Here is a 23,168-nt window from a genome sequence, read left to right as displayed (position 1 = left end):
GACGCGCGCTTGACGCCCAGCCCCGCCATTGGCCGTTGCGCCGCGCGGCCGCCGTTTGAATGTTGGCGGTTACGGTGCCGCCATCACAGCAGGCAGCGGCTCCAGGTGCGTCCAGGCACAGCACGCAGGCCGTGCTGCTGGGGGGCCGGACGCCGCCCGGCAGGCCTGGGGCTTGTAGCGAACCTGGAGGAGCGAGTCGGTGCTGGGCGCGGCCGGTTGGCGGGAGTTCCTGCGGCTTACGCTCCTAGCTGCCCTGCGGTCCGAGTCCGCTCTGGCCTCAGGCCTCGCGGTCACAGGCTGGGGTTTGGGCCGCAGCGTTGTGCCCCGCCCCGGCGGTTCCCCCTTGGGTGGCTTCATCCATCTCCGGTTCTCCGCAGAACAGCTACGGTAGCTGAAAATGGTGAAGGAGGATGACAAGGGGATCCCGGTGCGTGTGGCGCTGCGCTGCCGTCCTTTGGTGCCGAAGGAGATCAGCGAAGGATGCCAGATGTGCCTGTCCTTTGTGCCGGGGGAACCGCAAGTAAGGGAACCAGCTCGCTGCGCCCGGGGCTCGGCCTTGCCTTGCCTTCCCCGTCCCGGGGTTTGGAGTCAGGATGCTGCGGCAGCGTGGTCAGCGCTGTGTGTTCTCATCTCCTTTGCAGGTGGTGGTGGGAAACGACAAGTCCTTCACGTATGACTACGTGTTCGACCCATCTGTGGAGCAGGAGGAAGTCTTCAACACTGCTGTTGCCCCTCTCATACGAGGCATCTTCAAAGGTTTGTGCTAATGAAGTTTAAAAGTATTGGGGGGTTGGGTGGGCTTATCTGTGTGTATAGAGGTGCTGTTTAATTCTCCGTTCTGACCTCCTTTTTCTCTGAATCAGAAAATAAAGCCCTATGTTATCTAGATACCGGCTCTAGCCTTTGGTGATAATCATGGAATTGTTTCTTGCCTTTTTACAATTCGTTGTACTCCACAGGGATAACAAAATTACTCCTGTGTGTGATCGTTTTGGTTTGTGAAGCTATTGATGTAGGGGAAGAGAATTTTATCAAGAACGTGATGATGAACTGCTAAGCATCCTGAACCAGAAACTGGTGGTGGAGTGGGGGTGGCAGAGAACTTGCAATGTTTCAGTGATTAGCTCTGTTGAAGCAACAGCACAGTCTGAAAGAGCTGGAATACTAATTTTATCTCTGTTTGGGAGAACTTTTCATTGATCATTTTGCTCTTAATGTAACCACATTAAGCTGTGCATAAAGCTTTTGTGGGGACTGCAGCATCTCTATGATCAGGAGCAGCTGAGAGACCTGGGGCTGTTTAGCCTGGAGAAGAGCAGACTGAGAGAGGATCTGCTCAGTGCTGGTCAGTAGATAAAGGGCAGGTGGGGGGCAAGAGAATGGGGCCAGACTCTCTTCTGCAATGCCCGGCAACAGGGCAAGAGGCACAAACTTGAACCCAGGAGATTCCATTTGAACATAAGGAGAAAATGCTTTCCTAGAAGGGTGCTGGAGCCCTGGAGCAGGCTGCCTACAGAGGTTATGGAACCTCCTTCTCTGGAGAGGTTCCAAACTTGCCTGGGTAGCCTGCTGTGGGTAACCCTGCTTTAGCAGGAAGGCTGAACAAGATGATCTCTAGTGGTTCCTTTTGTCCCCCACTGTGCTGGGTTCTGTGGACTGGCACCGAGGAACTGTGCTTCTCTGGGAGGATGATTTTACTAGAATGCAGCTTTGTTCATTTCCTCTGGTTCTCACATGACTGATCCAGGTGCCCTTTGTTCCCTCAGGGTATAATGCCACAGTCTTAGCCTATGGACAGACTGGATCTGGGAAAACTTTCTCCATGGGAGGTGCCTACACTACCAATCAAGAGCATGAACCAAGCGTGGGGGTCATCCCTCGGGTCATCAAACTGCTGTTTAAGGAGAAGGAGCAAAGGCAGGAATGGGAATTTGTCCTCAAAGTTTCTTATTTAGAGGTAAAACTTGTTTTAATTTTCAAACTGTTATAAAATTATGAGTTTGACATAAAGTGAGGTTTAATGAGGCCATCTCCTTCAAGTGATACGTATTTATTAAATCAAAACCCAGCATGACCTAAGACTTGGGGCAGAGTGCCTGGAAACTGCCCAGCAGAAAAGGACCTAGGGGTGCTGGTTGACTGTTGGCTCAATATGAGCCAGCATGTGCCCAGGTGGCCTGGGCTTGGCTCAGCAATAGTGTGGCCAGCAGCACCAGGGCTATGATCTTCCACTGTACTCGGCACTGGTGAGACCACACCATGAACACTGGTTACAGTTTTAGGGCCCTCACTACAAGGAAGATGTTGGAGTGCTTTAGAAGAGTCAGAGAAGGGCAACAAAGATGGCAAAGGGTCTGGAGAAGAGGTCTTCTGAGGAGTGGCTGAGGGAACTGGGGTTGTTCAGCCTGGAGAAAAGCAGGGCCAAGGGAGACCCTCTTACTCCATGGCTTGCTGAATGGAGGTTGGAGTGAGGTGTTGGTCTCTTCTCACAAGGAACAAGTGGCAGGATGAGAGGAAATGTCCTCAAGCTGTGACAGAAGAGATTAAGTTTGGACATGAGGAACAATTTCTTCACTGAGACAGTTGTCATGCCCTGGAAGAGGGTGCCAAAGGCACCCTTGGAGGGGTTTAAAAGCCATGTAGGTGTAGCACTGAGGCACGTGGCGTAGCAGTGACCTGACAGTGCTGGGTCAGTGGTTGGACTTGATGATCTTAAAGGTCTCTTCCACCCAAAACTGTTCTGTGGTCTTGATGTCAGTTGTCTCCTGTGAGGCTGTTGCCTCTGACTTGCTGTTTTGATGCTTTCAGATCTACAATGAGGATATTCTCGACCTGCTGTGCCCGTCGAGAGAACGGTCTCCAATCAGCATACGGGAAGATCCCAAGGAAGGCATAAAGGTCTGGTCCTGCTAGTCATGGGCACAGAAGAGGGTGATGTGGCTCAGACTGGATATTTTGGTCAAACAACGGTCTGACTGCTTGAGCTCTGCTTTGTTTTAGCACGTGGGAAGTCATCACAACAACTCATTTCAAAACTAAGCTGTTGGTCATGGAATCACAGCATCATCAAGGTCGGAAAAGACCTTTAAGGTCATCAAGTCCAAGCATAACCCAACTACCATGACCATTAGATTTACTCAGAGTAACACCACTAGGCTTAGACATTCAGGACAAAGCTGCTTGCAAGTCCTACTCTGGTTTGCCTTTGAGGACTGCTTGAGTTGAATGTCTGATAATGTACTTAAGATCCCTTCACCAAACTTCAAGCTGTTGACATTACATTCTTCAGTGTGCAACAAAGGGATCCTGCTGGGAGACTTAAGTGCCCGAGTTATTAACGTTTCTATGTGCTCCTAGTGCAGAAAACCCTTCTTGCTCTGCTTGTTATGTACTTGTTCTGTGATGAAACTTCTGGCCACTGGTTGTGCTTCATTCATAGATTGTTTGCAGCAGTTGTCCTACAGCTTTGATCCATGAATGTTTTTGTTGTGTGTCATCTTGTGCTGCTTGTGGTCATCTCTGAAGTCCAGGGATGTAACTCATCTGGGTGTTAGTGGCATTGGAATGCAAGGAGACAGGCCCTTCAGGGAAAGCACAAGCTTGCCAAGGAGCAGGACCAGTTCTTGCTTCTTAGTCCCCTCTGTTCTTTGTGTTCTCCATTCTACAGTCACAAGAGGCTCCACCTTCATCAGCCAGGTTCCCTGTTCTCTACCTATCACATCCTTCAGCTCCCAGTTTGACTATGGCATATCTGAGGGCAGCTGGGGATTTCTCTGAGGAGCTGTCTCCATCCCACAGCTCATGAGGAAAGGCTGGGGGAGCTGGGTCTGTAGCTTGGAGAGGAGGAGCCTGAAGGATGACCTCATTCGTGTTGATAAAGATGTGCAGGGCAGTGTTACGAGGACAGAGCCAGGTTCTGCTCAGGAATGTCCAATGACAGGACAAGGGACAGTGGGTGCAAGCTGGAGTAGAGGAGGTTCCACATGAACAGAAGGAAAAACTTTTTCACTGTGAGGGTGACAGAGCCCTGGAGCAGGCAGCCCAGTGATACTGTGGAGACTCATTCAAAATCTGCTTGGATGTGTTCCTGTGTGACCTGCTCTAGGTGATCGTGCTCTGGCAGGGTTGGACTTGATCTTTCAAGGTCCCTTCCAACCCCTAACATTCTGTGATTCTCAGCTAGCTCAAGGACCATCCCTTTATTAGATGAAGCAGGCACAGAGGAACTTGAGGGGTGTGTGTATGTAAGAATAGGATGAAGGAATGATTATAAGACTTGGTTGCTGATCTGGAGTTGAGAGTGAGTTTTCCTGGGGGAATCCATACCAGACCCCTGGCTTGAAGTGAGACAGATTATTGGGAATGCATGTTACACAGAGACTTCACTTTGCCTCTGCTGTCCAAGACAGAGGATAGCTTTCCTGATTTCACTTGGGGTGAAGTGGAAGCAGAGGATGGATGATGCTTTCTTCCTTGCATACAGATTGTAGGGTTAACAGAAAGAAGTGTCTCCTCTGCCCAAGATACTGTGTCCTGCCTAGAGCAAGGCAACAACTCCCGAACGGTGGCCTCCACGGCAATGAACTCACAGTCCTCCCGGTCCCATGCCATCTTCACCATCTGCATTGATCAGCAAAAGAAAAATGACAAGTAAGTGTCATCACACAGCCTCTTCTGGCAGCTGCTGGAGGGCAGACTTGCTCCAAATGCTGCAATCCTGCCCTTCTCTCTGGGTCTTGGCTAACTCAGCTGAGCTTCTCTTGGCACGATTCCTTTATTTGGCTGTCTCTGATAGGAAGTGCATTTTTCAGCCCAGTAGCTGCACTAGTAACCACTGAACTTCTCCTTTCCTAACCACATGTTTACTTTAGAGAGTAAAATGTCTGTTTCTGCCATAGGAACAGCAGTTTTCACTCCAAGCTACACCTGGTTGATCTGGCTGGCTCAGAGAGACAAAAGAAGACCAAGGCTGAGGGAGACCGACTAAAAGAAGGTCTGTAGGAAAGTGACTGGGATAGTTTGAGCTCCTTAACCATTACTTAATACATTGAGTCAGTAAAAGCAAAGCAGTTCTTCATTCTTTTATAATGTGATTTTTTTTTTTTTTTTAATTTATTTTTTTTTCCATTGTGACCTTTAATTTTATTTTTAGTAAGGATGGGAAAATGACCCCTTGGGAGCTGTCAAGGTGTCTCTTCTCACTGTTGTCTCTTTGTGTGCAGGCATCAATATAAACAGAGGCCTCCTCTGCCTGGGGAATGTCATTAGTGCTCTTGGTGATGAAAATAAAAAGGGTGGGTTTGTCCCCTATAGAGACTCAAAGCTAACAAGGCTGCTGCAAGGTAAGAGACAGAAGATGGTAAAGCTGAAATCTACAGAGCTGGTTGTGGGGCCCTCTTATGATCAAAAGTTTGGAGTAGCCAATATATGGTAGTGTAAAACCAAAGGCTGAAATGCTGTGCAGCTTGATATGAACAAAAATCTTCTTAGCCAGTAATGAATGTTGGAAGATAGTGTGAATTTTGATGCCTGGATAACTATGGGAGAGCTTGAGTGGTATTGTGGGGTAGCAGGGAAGGGAAAACCTGAAAGGACTGTGCCAGAAATGGCACATCAATTACAGCAGCTATTTAACAGGACAGCATTTCTGGGGCTTGAGTCACCACTTTGGGACTTTGGCTTTCAAAAAAGCGTGGCACTCAGTGGGGCAGAGGAGAAAGTAGACAACACCATGAAATATAGCTGCATGTCATCTTTTAGCCATAGTATGGAGATGCTTTCATGCAGCCTTAGATATTTTGGTATCAATACAGGCTGGGAGATGAGTGGATAGGGAGTAGCCCTGTAGAAAAAGATTTGGTGATGGACATGAGCTTGCAGTGTGCACTCGCAGCCCAGAAGCAAACCAGCTCCTGGCCTGCATCCCCAGCAGTGTGGGCACAGCTCAAGGGAGGGGATTCTACCCCTCTGCTCAGCTCTGCTGAGACCACACCTGCAGTGCTGGGTCCAGACATAAGCATGTTTGAGTAGGTTGTAAAAATGACCTGAGGGCTGGAACCCCTCTGCTGTGAGGCCAGGCTGAGAGAGTTGGGGTTGTTCAGCCTGGAGAAGAGAAGCTCCAAGAAAACCTTGTAGCCTCTCAGTACTTAAAGGGGCCTGAAAGAAAGCTGGGTCCAGACTTTTTAGCAGGACCTGCTGTGACAGGACAAGAAGTGATGGGTTTAAATTAAAAGAGGAAAATTCAGTCTAGATCTAAGGAACTATTTTTTTCCACTGCGTGTGATAAGACACTGGCCCAGACTGCCCAGAGAGGTGCTAGGTGTCTCGTTCCTGGACAGGGCTTTGAGCAGTCTGCTGTAGCTGTAGATGTCCCTGCTCAGTGCAGGGAGGTTGGACTGGATGGCTTTTAAAGGTCCCTCCCAATATAAAGCATTCTCTGACCTTAATGATGCTATTTTGATAATCTTTCTTAATGCTGCCTTGTTTTCCTCCTCAGACTCTCTGGGTGGTAACAGCCACACTCTGATGATTGCCTGTGTAAGCCCTGCAGATTCCAACCTAGAAGAAACTCTCAACACCCTGCGTTATGCTGACAGAGCAAGGAAAATCAAAAACAAGCCAATTGTCAACGTTGATCCTCAGGCAGCTGAGCTGCATCACCTGAAGCAGCAGGTACTGGGTGCTTCATTCCTCTGAGGAGTAGATCTGTCCTTTTGGTACTGAGCTTAGTAAGCAGCTCTATGGAGAAGGACCTGGTGGACACGTTGCTCCTGAGCCAGAAGTGTGCCCTCATGTCCGTAGAAACCAGTGGTCTCCTGGAGTGCATTAAGATTGTGGCCAGCAGGTTGAGGCTGATTCTCCTCCCTCTCTATTGTGCCCTGGTGAGAGGCCACAGCTGGAGTGTCCAGTTCTGGGCTCACCAATTCAGGAGAGACAAGGAACTACTGGAGAGAGTCTAGTGGAGGCTACAGAGCTGCAGAGGGGACTGGAATATGCCTGTGAGGAGGAAAGGCTGAGAAACCTGGGGCTGTTGAGCCTGGATAAAAGCAGACAAAGGGAATCTGATTGATAGTTAAAGGGTAGGGGAGAAGAGGATGGGGCCAGGCTTTTCACTGGTCCCCAGGGACAGCACAAGAGGCAAAAACACAAACTAGAAGCCAGGAATTTCCATATGAACAGGAGGCAGTATTACTGTCCTGTGAGGCTGCATGAGCATTGCACCAGACATTCCAGAGAGGTTGTGGAGCCTCCTTCTCTGGAGAGACACCAGAACTGCCTGGACATTGTGATCCTGGGCAGCCTGCTGTGGGTGGCTGCTGTAGCAGGAGCATTGGGCTAGATGATCCCCAGAGATTCTCTCTCTATTTACTCGATGGGAAAGATTTTTAATTATTTGTCTTTCTAGGTACAACAGCTGCAGGTGTTGCTGCTGCAGGCCCATGGAGGGACACTGCCAGTGTCTATCAAGTAAGCTTTGTAGCTTAATGCTCAACATAACTGGTGGCCATCACATACCAGCAAAGGCTCTGCACATCCTTTGCTCTAGACAGTGCAGGACAGTGAGGCTGGAGCCAAACTAGTTGCCTTCTAGTAAGATCTGGACAGGTTTTCTTCTCCTTTAGTTCTGTTTTGTCACATTTACTGAAATTCCAGGTGGGGGTAGGTTTTTAGTTTTGTATCAAACCCCTTAAGACTTTGTAGGAAATGAGAAGGAACTAGGCAATGGCTCCTAACCTGAGCCAAGAGTTGGACTGTGTGGAGGTGTTGTCCTCAGAGGACATTTCAATATCCAAGTCCCAAGATATTTGGGGAATTTGGAGGTAATTTAAGTGCTGTTACAAACTTTAGTGAAGTTGTGTTCATAAGCAAAGTGGTCCTTAATATTTCAGCAGCATGGCCCCTTCTGAGAACCTCCAGTCCCTGATGGAGAAGAACCAATCACTCATGGAAGAGAACCAAAAGCTGAGCCGAGGGCTGAGTGAGGCTGCTGGGCAGACAGCACAGATGTTGGAGAGGATCATTCTGGTAAGATTTAGTTACCCAAGAGGAGCTTTAAGTTCCCTTTTTTAGCTGAAGATTAATCAAGTAGCAGCTCCTGTACTAATTGGCATGATGGGAATCTCTCTCCTTAACATTGCTTTCATGCTTGTTTCACATCTCAAGCTACCAAAAGTCTTCCAGAGCCTGTCAGAGCCTATGGGTCTGGTGACTTCAGTGGGCCTGAATCTTTCAGCTTTTCTTTTAATGATTTAAATATCACACACTCTATCCTTCTTCCCCCCCAGTCTTATTCTGCTTTGTTTTGATTCACCAAGGTGTAAATTCCTGCTGGAAAGGATGTTAAGTCTAAACAAACTGATGGTGATGATCACCCTGCATTGATTTGTCACAGACTGACAACTTAATCTTTAGCTACAAGTAAATTAGCTGTTTCCTGCCTTCCTGTCTTGCTTTGCCTACAATTCAGTTTAATTCTGGCTTCTTCTAGATAGAGCAAGAAAATGAGAAGGTCAATTCCAAACTGGAGCAGCTTCAGCAACATGCAGCGTAAGTCTGTCTGCACCCTACTCCTGCTGAGGAAATGGCTTTCAGCGCTAAATGTGTTTGTGGGGATCAATTAGCCCCTCCAAGAAGGACACTAAGGTGCCTAAGAGGGTCCAGAGAAAGGCAATGAAGTTAGTGAAGGGTCTAGAGCATAAGTCTTGTGTGGGGGAACTGGGGTTGTTTAGCCTTGAGAAAAGGAGGCTCAGGGGAGACCTCATTCTCTACAACTCTCTGCAAGGAGATTGGTGTGAGATGAGTGTTGGTCTCTTCTCCCAAGTAAGAAGTGATAGAACAAGAGGAAATGGGCTCAAGTTGCACCAGGGGAGGTTTGGGTTGGACATCAGGAAGAATTTATTTGCTGAAAGGCTTGTCAAACCCTGGATCAAGCTGCCCAGGGCAGCGGTGGAGTCGCCATCCTGGAGGGGTTTAAAAGCTGTGTAGGTGTGGTACTGGGGGACGTGGGTTAGTGGTGCCCTGCCAGTGCTGGGTTTATAGTTGGAACTGATGATCTTAAAGGTCTTTTCCAGCCTAAACAATTCATGATTCCATGGATATAATCAGTCTGTCTGTTCATGCAGAACCCATTGGTATGTTCAGTGGGAAAAGTTGTTTCTTATTGGCACGTGTGACACCAAGTCCTGGACTTACTTCAATGCCTGCATTGTAGATGCAAGGTTGATCTGCAGAAGCTGGCAGAGACTGTGGAAGATGAGGAACTGAAAGAGAACGTGGAGGTGATTCGTAACCTGCAGCAAATGTTGTCTGAGTTGCAGGTAAGATTGGGTCCTTGTGCCAAGCAAGCTGAGTTATGAAACCTAAGGTTCTTCTGCTGACTCAGTGATCTTTAAAGGTCTTTCCCAACCTTAATGATTCCATTCTGCACAAACCTTGCTTAAGAAGCCCAGGAATTACAAGCATGAAATGATTTTTTTCCCCACTTCAAAACAATCTGTCCTGCTGTTCTTTTAGTGCTGCAGAGAAGCCACTTGTGCCTGAGGTGGCTGCATGCGGTTGGAAGGGAAGAGTTTCTATAAAATAATCTGGTAGGGGGAGATCAGGATGGATTTACAATCCAAAAGCTGGGAGGATTATGACCTTGGTAGTATTAATGAGCAACCCAAATGGCAGGGATGTGAAATTGTTAAACAGACATTGCCAAATCTTGGTGTAACTGAAGAGCTTTTCTCTTTCCCTTTCTAGACACTCCCTCTGTTCCCAGCCTCCTTACACTTGTGAGGAGCTGGCTGGAGTTCAGGGAAGAGTGGAAGATGGCTTGTCCAGCTAGTTTAGGAGGAGTGTGCTCACCTTGCTAAAAGAAGAAGGCAATGGCATCCTCTTTTTGGAGAGGAGAACATTATGATTTGTCATTATAGGCCAGCAAACTGTTACCAGCTTCATTTTACTTCATCTGTCACATTTTGAACCAAAATTTTCTTCTTTGTCCTGTATAGACTGAAAGTGCTGTTACAATGGAAGAGATGGCAAAATCTGAGCAGGATGCTTCAGTGGTAAGTGAGGGGAGACCAGAAGAGCAGCCTTAATGGGCATGGGTTTATCACCTCATCACTTAGCTGCATCCTTGTGCTGGTTTCCTAAATCCAAGTGTTTTGTGTCACTTCTCTGCTCTTTTCTCAGTGCCTTCCAGATCAGTAGCCTCTTCTCATTTCTGACCAGCTAACTTTATGTGAAAGAATTCATTTCAGTTTTCTGCAGAAGCTGTGATCATAGAGCTTTGGCTTGACCTCTCCTGCTCCTTGCTGTATCCCTTCTAGGAAGCAGAAATGGGCCAAGATGCCAAGAGGTCCTCTGACTACAGCACTCAGCACGCCCTCCGTCAAGCACAGATGTCCAAAGAGCTGCTTGAGCTGAATAAAGTCCTGGCTTTGAAAGAGGCACTTGCCAAAAAAATGACTGAGAATGGCAGTCAGCTGGAGCCCATTCAGTGCCAATACCAGGTAGACTCTTCAAATAGTTCCTCTATAAGCCTGTGTCCAGCTTTTCTTTTCCCAACTAATGCAGTCACTGAGGAAGGGAGTGAGTAGGAGATCTGTCCTCTCATCAGCATGTTGTTATCGGGTCTATATTTCCTGAAGTATGCTCCCTCGAGCATAGCAGGGAGTTAATAATAGGTGTCAGCAGAGAGGATGAGGGGCCAGGATGATCATGCCAGGCTATCTACAAACAGCTCTATCACCAGAAGATGGTCTTTTTCCCTGATACAAGCTGTTAGCCACTAGCCATTCTATGTGAAATGAGCTGCTCTGCTCTTGGAGTTTTGCTTGGCTGCACCAAGCCAAAATGCAAGTCCTTTGCTGTGAGCTCTCAGTACAGCCAGCTGCTCTGGCTTCCCCTGTTCAGGAGCTGTGCTGGGATGTCCCACCTGTCCAGTCAGAACTTCTAGTTTATGGTTCTGTGATCTAAGTGCCCTTTTGACGCTCACACTGCTTTTAGAGAAGGTAATTTATGGCCTGTAACATGGTTTCCTGAGGCCTCCTGTCTTAAAGTTTTGCCTCTGAGTGTATCTTCAAGGTTTTTATTTGGAGGTTTCCTACTCTTATCCTTTCTAGACTAATATCAAAGATCTGGAATTGGAAGTGAGCAGTTTGCAAAAAGAAAAGGAGGAGCTGACCCTTGCTTTGTTTATGGCCAAGAAGGATGTCAACCAAGCCAAGTAAGAGCAACTCTGTCAGCTGTGTGGCTTAGAGCACTGAAAGCTGTGTTCATGCACCTGTGGAAACTCCATTGTCTTGCACTTCTGCTTGTAAAGCTCTTTTTTGGAGGCAAATGACACCTGAGTTGTGTGAATTGCAGAGAAGCCTGGTGATGGGCTTTCCCCCAGCAGTGGTAAAGATAACACACAACAGCATCATTTTTCATAAGGTGTCTCTAAAGCTGGAGAGTAATTGTTTGAGAGTAACAGCAGCTGGGGGAGGGTTGGCTTTAAACTGTGATCTCTTTCCAGGCTGAGTGAGAAGCGTCGGAAAAGGCTGCAGGAGCTGGAAGGGCAAATTAATGAGCTGAAGAAAAAGCTGAATGAACAATCCAAGCTCTTAAAGCTGAAGGAATCTACAGAGCACACTGTCTCCAAACTCAACCAAGAGATCAGGGTAACCAACCCTTAACCTGCGGTTTTCAGCCTTGCTTTGGAGACAAAGCAGCTTCCAGACAGAAAATGCTCACCTCTGGTTTGTTAGACTGAGAACACTCAGTTTTTGGCAAGGTTCCTTTGGCTCCATGACCATAACTGCTGCTGTAATACAGTAAGCAGGTGACTGCTGAGGCTTGGAGGCATGAAAAGTCCAAAGTGGCTGATAATTTGTGGCCTCCACTTGAATCCTCTTTGATTTCCATCTGTGTACTGTGCATGTTTGGTCTTCCCTTTATGCTTTAAAAGATGAATTCCTGGGTTTTAGTGCTTAGAGAGTGTCCTTTAGCCATGTACCAAGTGGGCAGCACACCATAACATTTCCCATCTGCTTCCTTCCTATGGGATTGTGGGTTGAAACTACCCAGAACACAAATCCTGCACAATTCTTCCAGCCACTTCTACTTTTCAGGAAATGAAAAGCCAAAGGGTCCAACTGATGCGTCAGATGAAAGAAGATGCTGAGAAATTCAGGCAATGGAAGCAGCAGAAGGACAAGGAAGTGATCCAGCTGAAAGAAAGGGTGAGCAAACAACCCCCTTAACTCCACCTCCCTCTGAAGAGTGAAAGGAAGTCTTTGGAGTGTTCACTGTAAGGCTTTATTTAACTAGCAAGCATCTGAAAAACATCTGGGGAATGCTTTGAAGAGAACTTCAGTTCATGTGGTTGCCACCTTCCACCAGTTGTCATAAGTGGTCTTTGCTTGCTATGTCTTGAGGCCTTAGGGCTATCAACACACTTGTAAGGATTCTGTTTTAAATATTTGTGCCTTCTACTTTAATAGTGTGAGGTTTTTAAAGTGGTAGAGGTCAGCCATGGAAGGGGGGAGGCAGTTAAGCTGTCAAAGGATTGGTTGTTGGGTCTGCAGGTAAAGAGATGTTAATGAAATGCAGCTGCTGGTAGCTCACAAGTGTCATGGGCAGCAAACAGCTGCACCTTGAGCTCTGGCCTCACAGGAATTCTCACTGTAACAAGTCTGCCCTCAGTGCTTTGGCATGCAAGTCTTAAATTTTTGGTTTTCAGGTTTTACAGCCTTCAGGCTTCTAAACCTAGTTAATGGACAGTGTGGAACCCCTGATAGTCATTTGAAACCTAACAGCCATTTGCCTTCTGGGGCACTACATGGCTTAAGCTTGTAACAATCAGAGGAATCTTTGTCACAAAGCACCTGTGCTGCAGAATATCAAAAGCGATTGTTCTGTGCCAGGAAGTGTGAAACTGACTACAGGTGGTGTGACTTGGGAGTTTTCCCTCCTGTCTCAGCATTACTGGGTGTGTTGATTGAGAGGCTCACCATGAGCCAGCAGTGCACTCATGCAGCCCAGAAGGCAAATTGTATCCTAGGCTGCATCAAGAGGAGTGTGGCCAGCAGGGCAAGAGGGGATTCTGCCCCTTGGCTCTGCTCTGCTGAGACCCCACTTTGAATACTGTGTCCAGTTCTAGTGTCCCCAGCATAAGAAGGACACAACCGTTGGAGCAAGCCCAGAGGAGGGCCACAAAGGTGATCCAAGAGCTGAAACACCTCTGCTATGAGGATAGGCTGAGGGAGCTGGGGGTGTTCAGCCTTGAAGAGAAGACTCCAGGGGGACCTTAGAGCTGCCTTCCAATACCTGAAGGGAATCCTACAGGAAAGCTGGAGAGGGACTTTTCATAAGAGTGTCTAGAGACAAGACAAGGGGGAATGGTTTGAAGCTGAGGAAGAATAGGTTTAGACTGGATCTTAGGAAGAAGCTCCTCAAAATGAGGGTGGTGAGACTCTGGAATAGGTTGTCCAGGGAGGTTGTGGATGGCTCCTCCCTGTGGGTGTTGAAGGCCAGGTTGGAAGAGCCCTTGAGCAGCCAAGTCTAGCTGAGAGGTGTCCCTGCCCATGGCAGGAAGGTTGGAGTAGGTGATCTCTGAGGTCCCTTCCAACCTGAGCCATTCTGTGCCAAGAAGTGTGAAACACCACAGGAGTTGTGACTTGGGAGTTTTCCACCTGCCTTAGCTCTCTCTCCCTGCAGGATCGCAAGAGACAGTATGAGCTGCTCAAGCTGGAGCGAGACTTCCAGAAGCAGGCCAATGTTCTCCGGCGCAAGACAGAAGAGGTAAGGAGCCAGTACCTTCTGGAAACACCTGACCAGGTCCTAGAGACCTGCAGACTGGTTGGAGGTGCTAATGGCATGTGGAAGAACTTCTTCAAAGCAGTTTGGAGGTCTGCTTGTCTCTCTGTAGAGCGATACCATCCATCCCTCTTGTAGTCTTTGAAGGATTCCAGGTGAATCTGCTCCTTAATGGCTGAGTTGCCCTCTGAGCCTCAGGCTACTGTGGCAAATCTGTCACAGAAACCCAAACTAGAACATAAAAAATCAGCTTGGGTGGTGGATACCAAAAATTGCAGCCCAGAATTCTTTGTGGATGGCTGAAGAGAAGAAATGCATTTTGAAAACATCAGTTTGGATGCTTTCTTCCACCTTCAGGCCTAGGAGCAGCTTCTCTTTAAACAGAATCTCGTCAAAGGAAATTAAGTCCTGGGCTCAGTACTCACTGTAACACATTTGCCTCTTAGTGCTTTGGGACACTGAGTCTTAACCTTTGGGCTTTCAGTCTTCACAGCCTTTAGGCTCCTAAACCTTTGTAATGGACAGCATGGAGCTCCTTCTAGTCACTTGTTCTCAGGTTGCCCAGAAAAAATGTGGAGGCTCCAAGGCTGGAAGTGTTCAATGGCAGGTTGGATGGGGCCTTGGGCAGCCTGGCCTAGTAGGAGGGGAGGTATCCCTGCCCATGGCAGGAGGTTGGAACTAGATGATCTATCATAGAATCAACAAGGTTGGAAAAGACCTTAGGGATCATCAAGTCCAAGCTATCACCCAGCACCTCATGACTAACTAAACCATGGCTTCAAGTGCCATGTCCAATCCTTTTTTGAACACCTCCAGGGACGGTGACTCCACTGGGCAGCACATTCCAGTGGCAGATCCCTCTTTCTGTGAAGGACTTTCTCCTCACCTCGAGCCTAAACTTCCCCTGGCACAGTTTGAGACTGTCCTCTTGTTCTGGTGCTGGGTTGCCTGGGACAAGAGACCAACCCCACCTGTCTAAAACCTCCTTTAAGGTCCCTCCCAACCCAAACCAGTCCATGACTCCAGTCTTCATTCTCAAGCTGACACACACTCTCATTGTCTCACTGTGAATGCCTCACATTGTCAGCTGCTGCAGATGTAAGTAGCTGCTGCTCAGCTTCTCTTATCAACTGTTTCCCAGGCAGCAGCTGCCAACAAGCGCCTGAAGGACGCTCTGCAGAAGCAACGAGAGGCTGCAGATAAGCGGAAGGAAACCCAGAACCGGGGCATGGAAGGAGTTGCTGCTCGAGTCAAAGTAGGTGACAATGTGGTGTGCGTTCCACCAGGGAGCAAACTGAGCTTTGTCAACCCTCTGGCTGCTGCTGGGCTTGATGGTGGGAGAGCAGAGGAACACAGAGTGACATTGAAGGAAGCAATGTGATGGTTCCATTCATCCGGGAAGGTGTTTCAGAGCAGAACTCAGTCCTGAGGTTGAGCCTGCAGTGAACTCCTCTCCTGTTCTTTGGTCCTCCAGAGCTGGCTTGCAAATGAAGTAGAGGTTCTTGTTAGCACTGAAGAGGCTCGACGGCACCTTGCAGACCTTTTGGAGGACAGAAAGATCTTGGCACAGGAGCTCCTTCAACTTAAAGAGAAGAAAGAGGCTGGGGAAAACCCCCCTCCAAAGCTCAGGGTAAGAGGAGAAAATGCCATTTGCCCTGTCCCCCACCTCTGCTTGCGCAGCTAGTAGAATCCTAGAATCATTTTGGTTGGAAGGGACCTTTTAAGATCATGGAGTCCAACCCCTAACTCAGCACTGCCGGGTCACCACTAAACCATGCCCCTCAACACCACATCTGAGCTCTGTGGCTTACTTTTTATTCACTCCTATTTGCCCTTTTGCCTCAGAAGGGAGGGATGGAGATAATCCTTCCAGAAAGGGAAGCAGTATTACTGTCCTCTGGTACCTCAGGGAGCAGAGCTGCTGAGGTAACCTTTTCCTTAATGCAGTGAACCTGTGAGTGGGTCATACCCCTAATTAAAGACTTTAAAAACTGCCTCCTCTTTGCAATGTCTGTGTGAAAGCCCAGCCAGGTGTGCTTTCCTTCACCTGTTGCTCACTTGTCTCCATTACCACACTTCAGAGGCGCACCTATTCCCTGGCAGACTTGAAGGCATCAGAGATGGACATTTCCTTATCAAAGCAGATAGAAAGCCTGGAAACTGAGATGGGGCTCAGGTAAGGCAGTACCACAAAGCTGAGTTACACAGCCTTGCTTCCATTATTCCCCCCCCACCCCCTGCTCTTATTTCTATCTACAATTATCCTGTTTGACAAAAGAGAAAGTAAAGTAACTTCTACAAGGACACTAAAAGTGATGAGCTAAGACCATGTGTGCTTCCTGGGCTGAATTTTATCCTAAATGTGGGGCAATTTTATCCTAAATATGGGGATATGAAGATGCTACTCAGTCACTAAGATTGCTTTTGGCTGTTTGTGAGCCTCTCTGTCTGAGGCAAACACTGCACTGTTAATTGGAGGTGTGGAGGGGATTAGAAACTCCCTGGGGCAGCACTGCAGACCACATCTGCAATGCTAAGCAGTCAAAAATTGAACTTGGACTCTTTTAATATTCTGTTTAAAAAATAACTTTAGCCCAGATGTTCTTGTGTTGTAACCTCAAATCCATGCTGCTGTTCCAAAGGAGTGCCCAGATAGCAGACCTGCAGCAGAAACTCTTGGATGCAGACAATGCAGATCGTACAAAACAGCGCTGGGACAGCATCGCCACCATCCTAGAGGCTAAATGTGCTTTGAAGTACCTCCTTGCAGAGGTAAGTCTGACTTCTCCTGTTTTATCATTAAAAACAAACACTCTTAAGTCTGCTTAGCCTTCAAAGGAAGTGACCAACAGGCTGACAGCAGACATGAATTCAAGTGGAGAGTCCTTGTACTGGGTCAGGTTTAGTTCCCTCACAATCTGAGATTAAAATCTTCTCCTGTGCTGTAGATCACTTTGGGGAGTGACATCCAGAAAAAACAGGGAAGAAGGTAATGGAATAGACAGGGGTCAGAGAGATCAACAGAAACTGTGCTTAGAGAAGGCTTGAATGGAAACAGGATCATATCATAGAATGGCTCAGGTTGGAAGGGACCTCAGAGATCATGTACTTCAACCCATTGCAGGGACACCTCTCAACTAGACTTGGCTGCTCAAGGTCTCATCCAGCCCAGCCCTGAACACCCCCAGGGAGGAGGCATCCACAGCCTCCCTGGGCAGCCTATTCCAGAGTCTGCTGCTGCTTCTTCCTTTGCTAAGGTTCTTGTGCAGTAAATCAGCTCAGTGAAGTCCTTGCCTCAACCCAGAGGGGGTTTTCTGTTACTTTCCCTCCTGTGTGTGGGGCAGGGGGGTCTGTTTGATGGAGCAGGCTGTTGTAAACCCAGCACACACTTCCACAGTGGCAGTCAAATGTCTAGCTCTGAATCTCTCCTCTAGTCTCCTTATTGCTGATAGCCATCCCAGTTGTCAGGCTGGCTGAAAGTTTAACAGAAATACTTCACATTCAGACTACCTCATGTCTGTCCCAGCTGATGCTAGGAAATGTGGGACTCAGTGACCTGAGCAATCATCTTGCTTTTTTCTTTCAGCTGGTCTCCTCAAAAGTGCAGGAGAGCAAACTGGAGAGCAGCTTTCAGCAGAGCAAAGCCAGCTACTCAGACATGCAGAAGATGCTGATGGAAGAGCGAAACCACATCATGGAGAGGGAGACTGAGTTCCAAAATCAGCTTCTGGTGCAGGAACAACAGCACCAGGAAAAGGTAAGACCTGAGTGATGGAAAACCTGAGAACTCCTGTGCCTTGGGACTCTGAGTCTCAGATCCACTCAGAGAAAGGCAAAGGGGATCTGCTGAAACCCACCTGTTGCAGTAGGTCTGACCAAGGTTTGTTGGACTCTTGCAGGTAGTGAACAACAGCCTGAGAGAGCTCCTTGTTCTTCTGTCTTGCTACTGAATAAAGTTTTCTCAGTGTTTTGAGGATGTTGCACCTGAGCCTCAGATCGCTTCTAAAGTAGATGAGGGCAGAATCAAGCTGCAAGAGGCAGAAAATATCTCTGAAATGGTCAAGGTGTTTGATGCCTGAGCTGACAGATGTCTCTAGGAATTCAGCCCTGTTCCCCTCTGCTGTGTTTTTAGGTTCTGTACCTGCTTAGCCAATTTCAGCAAAAAGAAGCAGCAGAGAAGAAATTGGAAGATAGTCAGGAGAAACAGCTGCAGGAGAGACTCAAGTTCCAGGTAGAGTGTCCAGATGTGGCTTGGTGGGGCTTGCTCAGGGCTGCTACATGCTCTTGCTAATCCTTTGTGCAGAGCTCCACTGTGCTACCAGCAATGGAAGAGCTTTGGTGTCATCATATCAACATTACACACTGCACTTTCTTGTCACTAGCAGAATTAAGTGGTGCAACTAGCTCCTGTGGAAGAGTGTGTGCAGTGGTGAATTAAAGCAAAATCAATCCTGGCTGCATCTAATTTGCAGATGAGCCTTGGAAATAGAGAGAGGATTAGATCTTGAGTGGTTGCTCTGAAAGGATCAGCTTCTATGAAACAAGGTTTTGGATAGAAGTGATGGTTGTCCTGATTGAGTCAGAGCTGATCCCCTTGGATCTTGCAAAAAAGATCCAAATAAAACCTGTCTCAAACAACTGTTTGTGCTATTTCTACACAAGCCTACAGATTTTGTCTCCTCTTGCTACCAGGAGGAAGAGCTGCAAAAAATGGGTGAGAAGCACCAAGAAGTTCTCCAGGAAAATGACACTCTTAAAAAGGTAGAGATCTGTACAGCCAGGAGAGCTGCTTAGCTCCTGACTTAATGTTGCCAAGCTGACACTCTTTTGTTGTCCTTAACAGAAACTGCTGCTCCTCCAAACTGCCAGCAAACAGGACAATCAGGACACATCCTCCAGCCTCCCAGATTCTTATGATTACATTCCACCCAAAGTAAAGATTTTTGTGCTTGTATTGTGCTTGGGGTCCTCTTCAAAGCTAATGTTGGCTGTTAATAGTCCTGGTTCCCTTCTCCCAAGTGGCTTTGTACATGGCATCTTGTTCTGCTTGTGCTTGTTCTGTTTGTTCTCTGCTTCAGACAGCCCTTGAGGCTTCTGCTCTCAGAATACTTCTGAAAGCAGCTTGCAATCATGTTTTGAGCTTTCTTTAAAACAAACAGCAACCCACAAACCTATTTCCTCAGTGCCCAATCATACCTGACTCTGTATGCTCCTTAACCCAGGTGTTCTCTCTGTAGCATTCCCAGTCTCTAAATTTAGGGAGCAAGGCAGAAAACTTAATCATTGCCTTGCAAAGACTAAGATCTTTGTGCTGGAGAGGCATAAATGATCTAAAACTCTGACCAAGACTGGCATAAATCTATTAATTTTCCAATGATTTGTCAACTCATTATTAAACTTCATCAGTTTAAATTGAATTTTTAAATCCCTCCCAACTTAATCTTTGGTCTACTCCCTAATCTTATATCCTCCTGGGCTGGCTGGGAGGGCTGGGGATGAATCTTTGGTCTCCTCCTGGGCTGGCTGGGACTCAATCTCTGGTCTCCTCCCTAATCCTGTATCCTCCTGGGCTGGCTGGGAGGGCTGGGGATGAATCTTTGGTCTCCTCCCTGATCCTATATCCTCCTGGGCTGTCTGTGAGGACTGGGGCTCTGGTGGTGGGACTCTCAAGTACCTTAAAATGCAAACCTGGAGTCTCAGCCTTTGTAATTTCTGTGTCTAGCCCAAGGCTCGCCGGCAAACGACAGCCAAACCCCGAGCTTCAGCCTTCAAAATAGACATGGAAGAGCTGTTCTCTGAGTCAGAGGAGTCTGGGGTGGAGCAAGAGGATGCAGAATGGGTGCCAGAAAAAGCAGTCAAAGGAGGAAAGAAAACCACGACTGGGGTAAGATACAGTTCTTTTTTTTTTCATTGTCATTACCTGTTAGGGAATGACTTGGTTGTGTCTCTAAGGATCTCTACAGGGAGATGGCAGCACCTGCACTATAGTTCTGGGAAGCCTTAATGCAGCAGTGCTGCTGGCACTGGATGTTTATGGCCTTCTGACAGGCAACATTTGCTTTCTCTATAGTCAGCAACACCTTCCTAAAGAGCTTTTCCTTGGACACATCATCTTCCTACCGGAAGGAACACAAGTTCTGTCCTGCTGCCTGTGTCTGAAGTGGTCTGTGTGCTTCAGACAGCAGCAAAACAGCCTTTGCAACAGCCTTACTCCTTCATGGAGTCTGGGGCAGAAGGGATGGACTGTCACATTCCTGTGTGCTGTTCCTGCTGTGGTGTACTGCTGCTCAGTTAATTCCTAACAGGATGGAAGAGATGGTCTGAACCACAGAATGGTAGGGGTTGGGAGGCACCTACATAGATTGATTCCAACCCCTCTACCAAAGAAAGCTCACCCAGGACAGGTCACACAGGAATGCATCTAGGGGGTTATGAAAGTCTCCAGAGATGAAGACTCCACAACCTCTCTGGGCAGCCTGCTCCATAGCCTCCATCACCCTCCCCATAAAGAATTCTCCTCGTGTTGAGGTGGAACCTCCTGTGTTCCAGCTTGTACCTTGTCCTGTCACTGGGCACCACAGAAAAGATCCTGGCACCCTCCTCTTGGCACCCACCCCACAGATATTAATAGACTGATCAGATGCCCTCTCAGCCTTCTCTTCTCCAGGCTAAACAGCCTCAGGTCTCTCAAGCTTTCTTCACAGGAGAGGTGTTCAGGCCCCACAACCAGCCAGCCTCTTTGGGCTTAAATTGCTGTGAAGCTGGACCTCTGTGAAACATTACCTTCCACTTTCACAGGGGAGTCAGTTATCACATAGCTCACTACTGAGTCACACCAGGCTCTGCTATAGAAAGTCTGTGCCCATCTTTCTGATGGGCTGCCTTTTGAAAATTAGCTTCTCTTACTGCAGCTGGCACCCTGTGGACAACTTGAAGTCAGGGGCTGGGCAATTGGAGAGGTTTCTCCTGGGGTTGCTGAAGCAAGAGATGTTCTGTGTGGGTGGAAATCCCCTGTGACTTTTCCTGCAGTGCTTGACTGACTGTGAAACTAACAGCTTGGGGATGGTCCTAGGAGTCCTTTTGACTGCTTGGGGTGGTGAGAGTCGAGATGCAGCCTATAAAACCCCCAACAGCTCTTTCTGCTCTTCCCTTCTGCAGTGCTCCTGCAGGGGCCGCTGCAGCAACCGGCAGTGTGGCTGCAGGAAGCAGAAGCTGGGCTGCTCCCGGGGCTGCAGCTGTGACTCAGCCAGGTGCAGGAACAGAGGCACTGACTCCCCAGACCTGTCTGCCACTGCATCTGTCAAGGTAAAGCTTCTGCACCTTTCTGAAGTGCTTCAGGCTTTAGTTGTGATGATTTAAGCACAAACTTTCCAGACAGAAACCTGCATAAGGTCCCAGGTCATCTTGATTTACTGCTGCCAGTTGTCATCTGGAGGATCTGAGGACAACTGAAGTCTTTCTTTTGCAGGTGGTAAATAGAAATTGTACCTTGACCTCAAAGGGCTGCAAAAACTTCACTCATTTTCAGATTGTTTTAAGAATGGAAAGGCTCATTTGGGTTGTAGCATCAGGAAGGTTCATGAGCCAACTAAAGGTCATTGGAACTACTGCTAGAAATGTTTGCCTTGCTCCTGGGTCTTAGAGATTTGAAGCAGGGACCTCCCTCCCATAGTAGTTCATTCACTGAGTACTATGAGGCCGGGTGCCTGCAGAAGTGTCTAGCATCCTGGATTTGAATTACTTCACAAGAAGGTGGCTTAGAGACCTAGTGTGTCTTCAGCTGTTGGTGGAAGGGATGGAGATTCTCAGTGCTTCAAAGTAGTTCTGCCCTCCTGCAGAATTCCACTGGGGCCGAGGACCAAACAACGGAATGTGAAGGTGCCTTTGAACTCAAAGATCCTACTCAAGTGGATGCAGAGACGACCTTCTTTGGCCCTGTGAGCATCCCACTGGCCTCAAAGGTACTGCCTAAAAGGCTGTGAGAGCTGTGGGGCTGAATGTATGTGCAGCTTGTTTGTGGCTAGTGATAAAACCCCAAGCTGATGAGCTGCTGCTAGGCGATTCTGAACAGCCTGCAGCTCTCCGGCCAGCTTGGATTTGAGCCTGGTGGGACCACAAAGATGATTGGAGGGCTGGAGCACCTCTCCTGTGAGGACAGGCTGAGAGATGGGATGGTTCAGACTAGAAAAGAGAAGGCTCTGGACAGATCTTACAGCAGCCTTACAGTATTTGAAAGGGGCCTCCAGGATAGCTGGAAAGGGACTTTGTAAAAAGGCACAGAGCGACAGGATGAGGGAGGGCTATTGGCTTCACACTGGAAGAAGCTGGGGGACAGTAACCAACTCCAAAATGCTCTTTACTTTTCTGCTAGGTCCTGAAGGATATCACAGACCAAGATGTGTTTGTGAAGAAGCCCAACACTGATGCTTCCCAGCTGGTGAGAGAAACTTTGCCACAAACCATGGATTCCCTTATCCCATGGGTACCCTCTGCACACTCTTCCAAATGCTGTCTCTTCCTGCTCAGCTCATGAGTCTCTCCTTACAATTGTGGCTTCAGTTAAGCAGCTCTTGACACTGGCATGGTGACTTCTCCAGTGCAGGCTGCTTGGCTTCTTCAGGATGGTGGCCAATTCTAAAATTCTCTTTAACTTTTCTGCTAGGTCCTGAAGGGTATCACAGACCAAGCTGTGTTAGAGAAGAACCCCAGCACTGATGCTTCCCTGCTGCTTACAGATGAATCCCAGGAGAACCAGGTACCATTTGTGAAGAGAAAGAAGAGAATGCTGAACAGCACCACTGGCTTCTTCTCTGGCTGCACCCCAGTCAAGTCACCAAGCTTGGACCCCATCTTGTCCCTGGATTGTTCTCTGTCTCTTTAGCCCACACTGCTAGTGACTCTTTAAAGTATTGGGAGCAGTTTCTGCAGCAAAAGCCTGGTGATTTTTGTACCTGACAGCTTCTGGCCTCAGCAGGGGAGTCAAACATAAGGTTGTGTCCTGTCCTCTGTAAATATTTGTATGTTGGTGGGGATCTTTCCTCTGGAATGCCTGTAGTGAGTGGAGCTCATTCTATCCAGGTTGCTCATTCCAGCCCCTGCCTTCATCCTGAGCTGTGACCATGGTGGGGACAGATTAATCCATAGACTTTGAAGAACTTTTCTCTTTGCACTGGAAAGCTGGTGCTGTCTCTTCCACTACAGCACAAAGAACTGTTCCAAGGTGCTGTGTGAGGTCCACTGGTGCTTGATGCCAAGGAGGCACTACCTGTAGTCTTAACCAAGCTGCATGGGTCAGTGATTCTGTGCCTGGGTGGCTCCAACCCTGTTGAATGCAGTGAGAGGGTTGCTAGCTCTGTGTGAATAGTGGAAGCATTTTACTT

At 47.9% G+C, this 23,168-nt stretch overlaps 1 protein-coding gene across 1 annotated transcript; it reads left to right on the top strand.

Moving 5' to 3' along the window:
• Positions 1-397: 397 nt before the first annotated feature.
• On the top strand, positions 398-22,669 carry KIF4A (kinesin family member 4A). Its single transcript, XM_054388831.1, has 30 exons — positions 398-520; positions 642-756; positions 1,767-1,957; positions 2,809-2,898; positions 4,484-4,650; positions 4,899-4,993; positions 5,223-5,342; positions 6,497-6,672; positions 7,406-7,467; positions 7,890-8,025; positions 8,489-8,547; positions 9,212-9,317; positions 9,996-10,052; positions 10,317-10,499; positions 11,112-11,215; positions 11,507-11,651; positions 12,102-12,212; positions 13,690-13,773; positions 14,930-15,043; positions 15,263-15,418; positions 15,870-15,964; positions 16,431-16,560; positions 17,375-17,545; positions 17,921-18,019; positions 18,481-18,549; positions 18,632-18,721; positions 19,511-19,672; positions 20,947-21,075; positions 21,627-21,749; positions 22,451-22,669. The coding sequence occupies exons 1-30, from the start codon at positions 398-400 to the stop codon at positions 22,667-22,669; spliced, it is 3,681 nt and encodes a 1,226-aa protein (XP_054244806.1).
• Positions 22,670-23,168: the final 499 nt, after the last annotated feature.

This window comes from Indicator indicator, chromosome 17 (assembly GCF_027791375.1).
Source record: "Indicator indicator isolate 239-I01 chromosome 17, UM_Iind_1.1, whole genome shotgun sequence".
Taxonomy (NCBI): domain Eukaryota; kingdom Metazoa; phylum Chordata; class Aves; order Piciformes; family Indicatoridae; genus Indicator; species Indicator indicator.
This window is presented reverse-complemented; position numbering and strand designations above follow the sequence as displayed.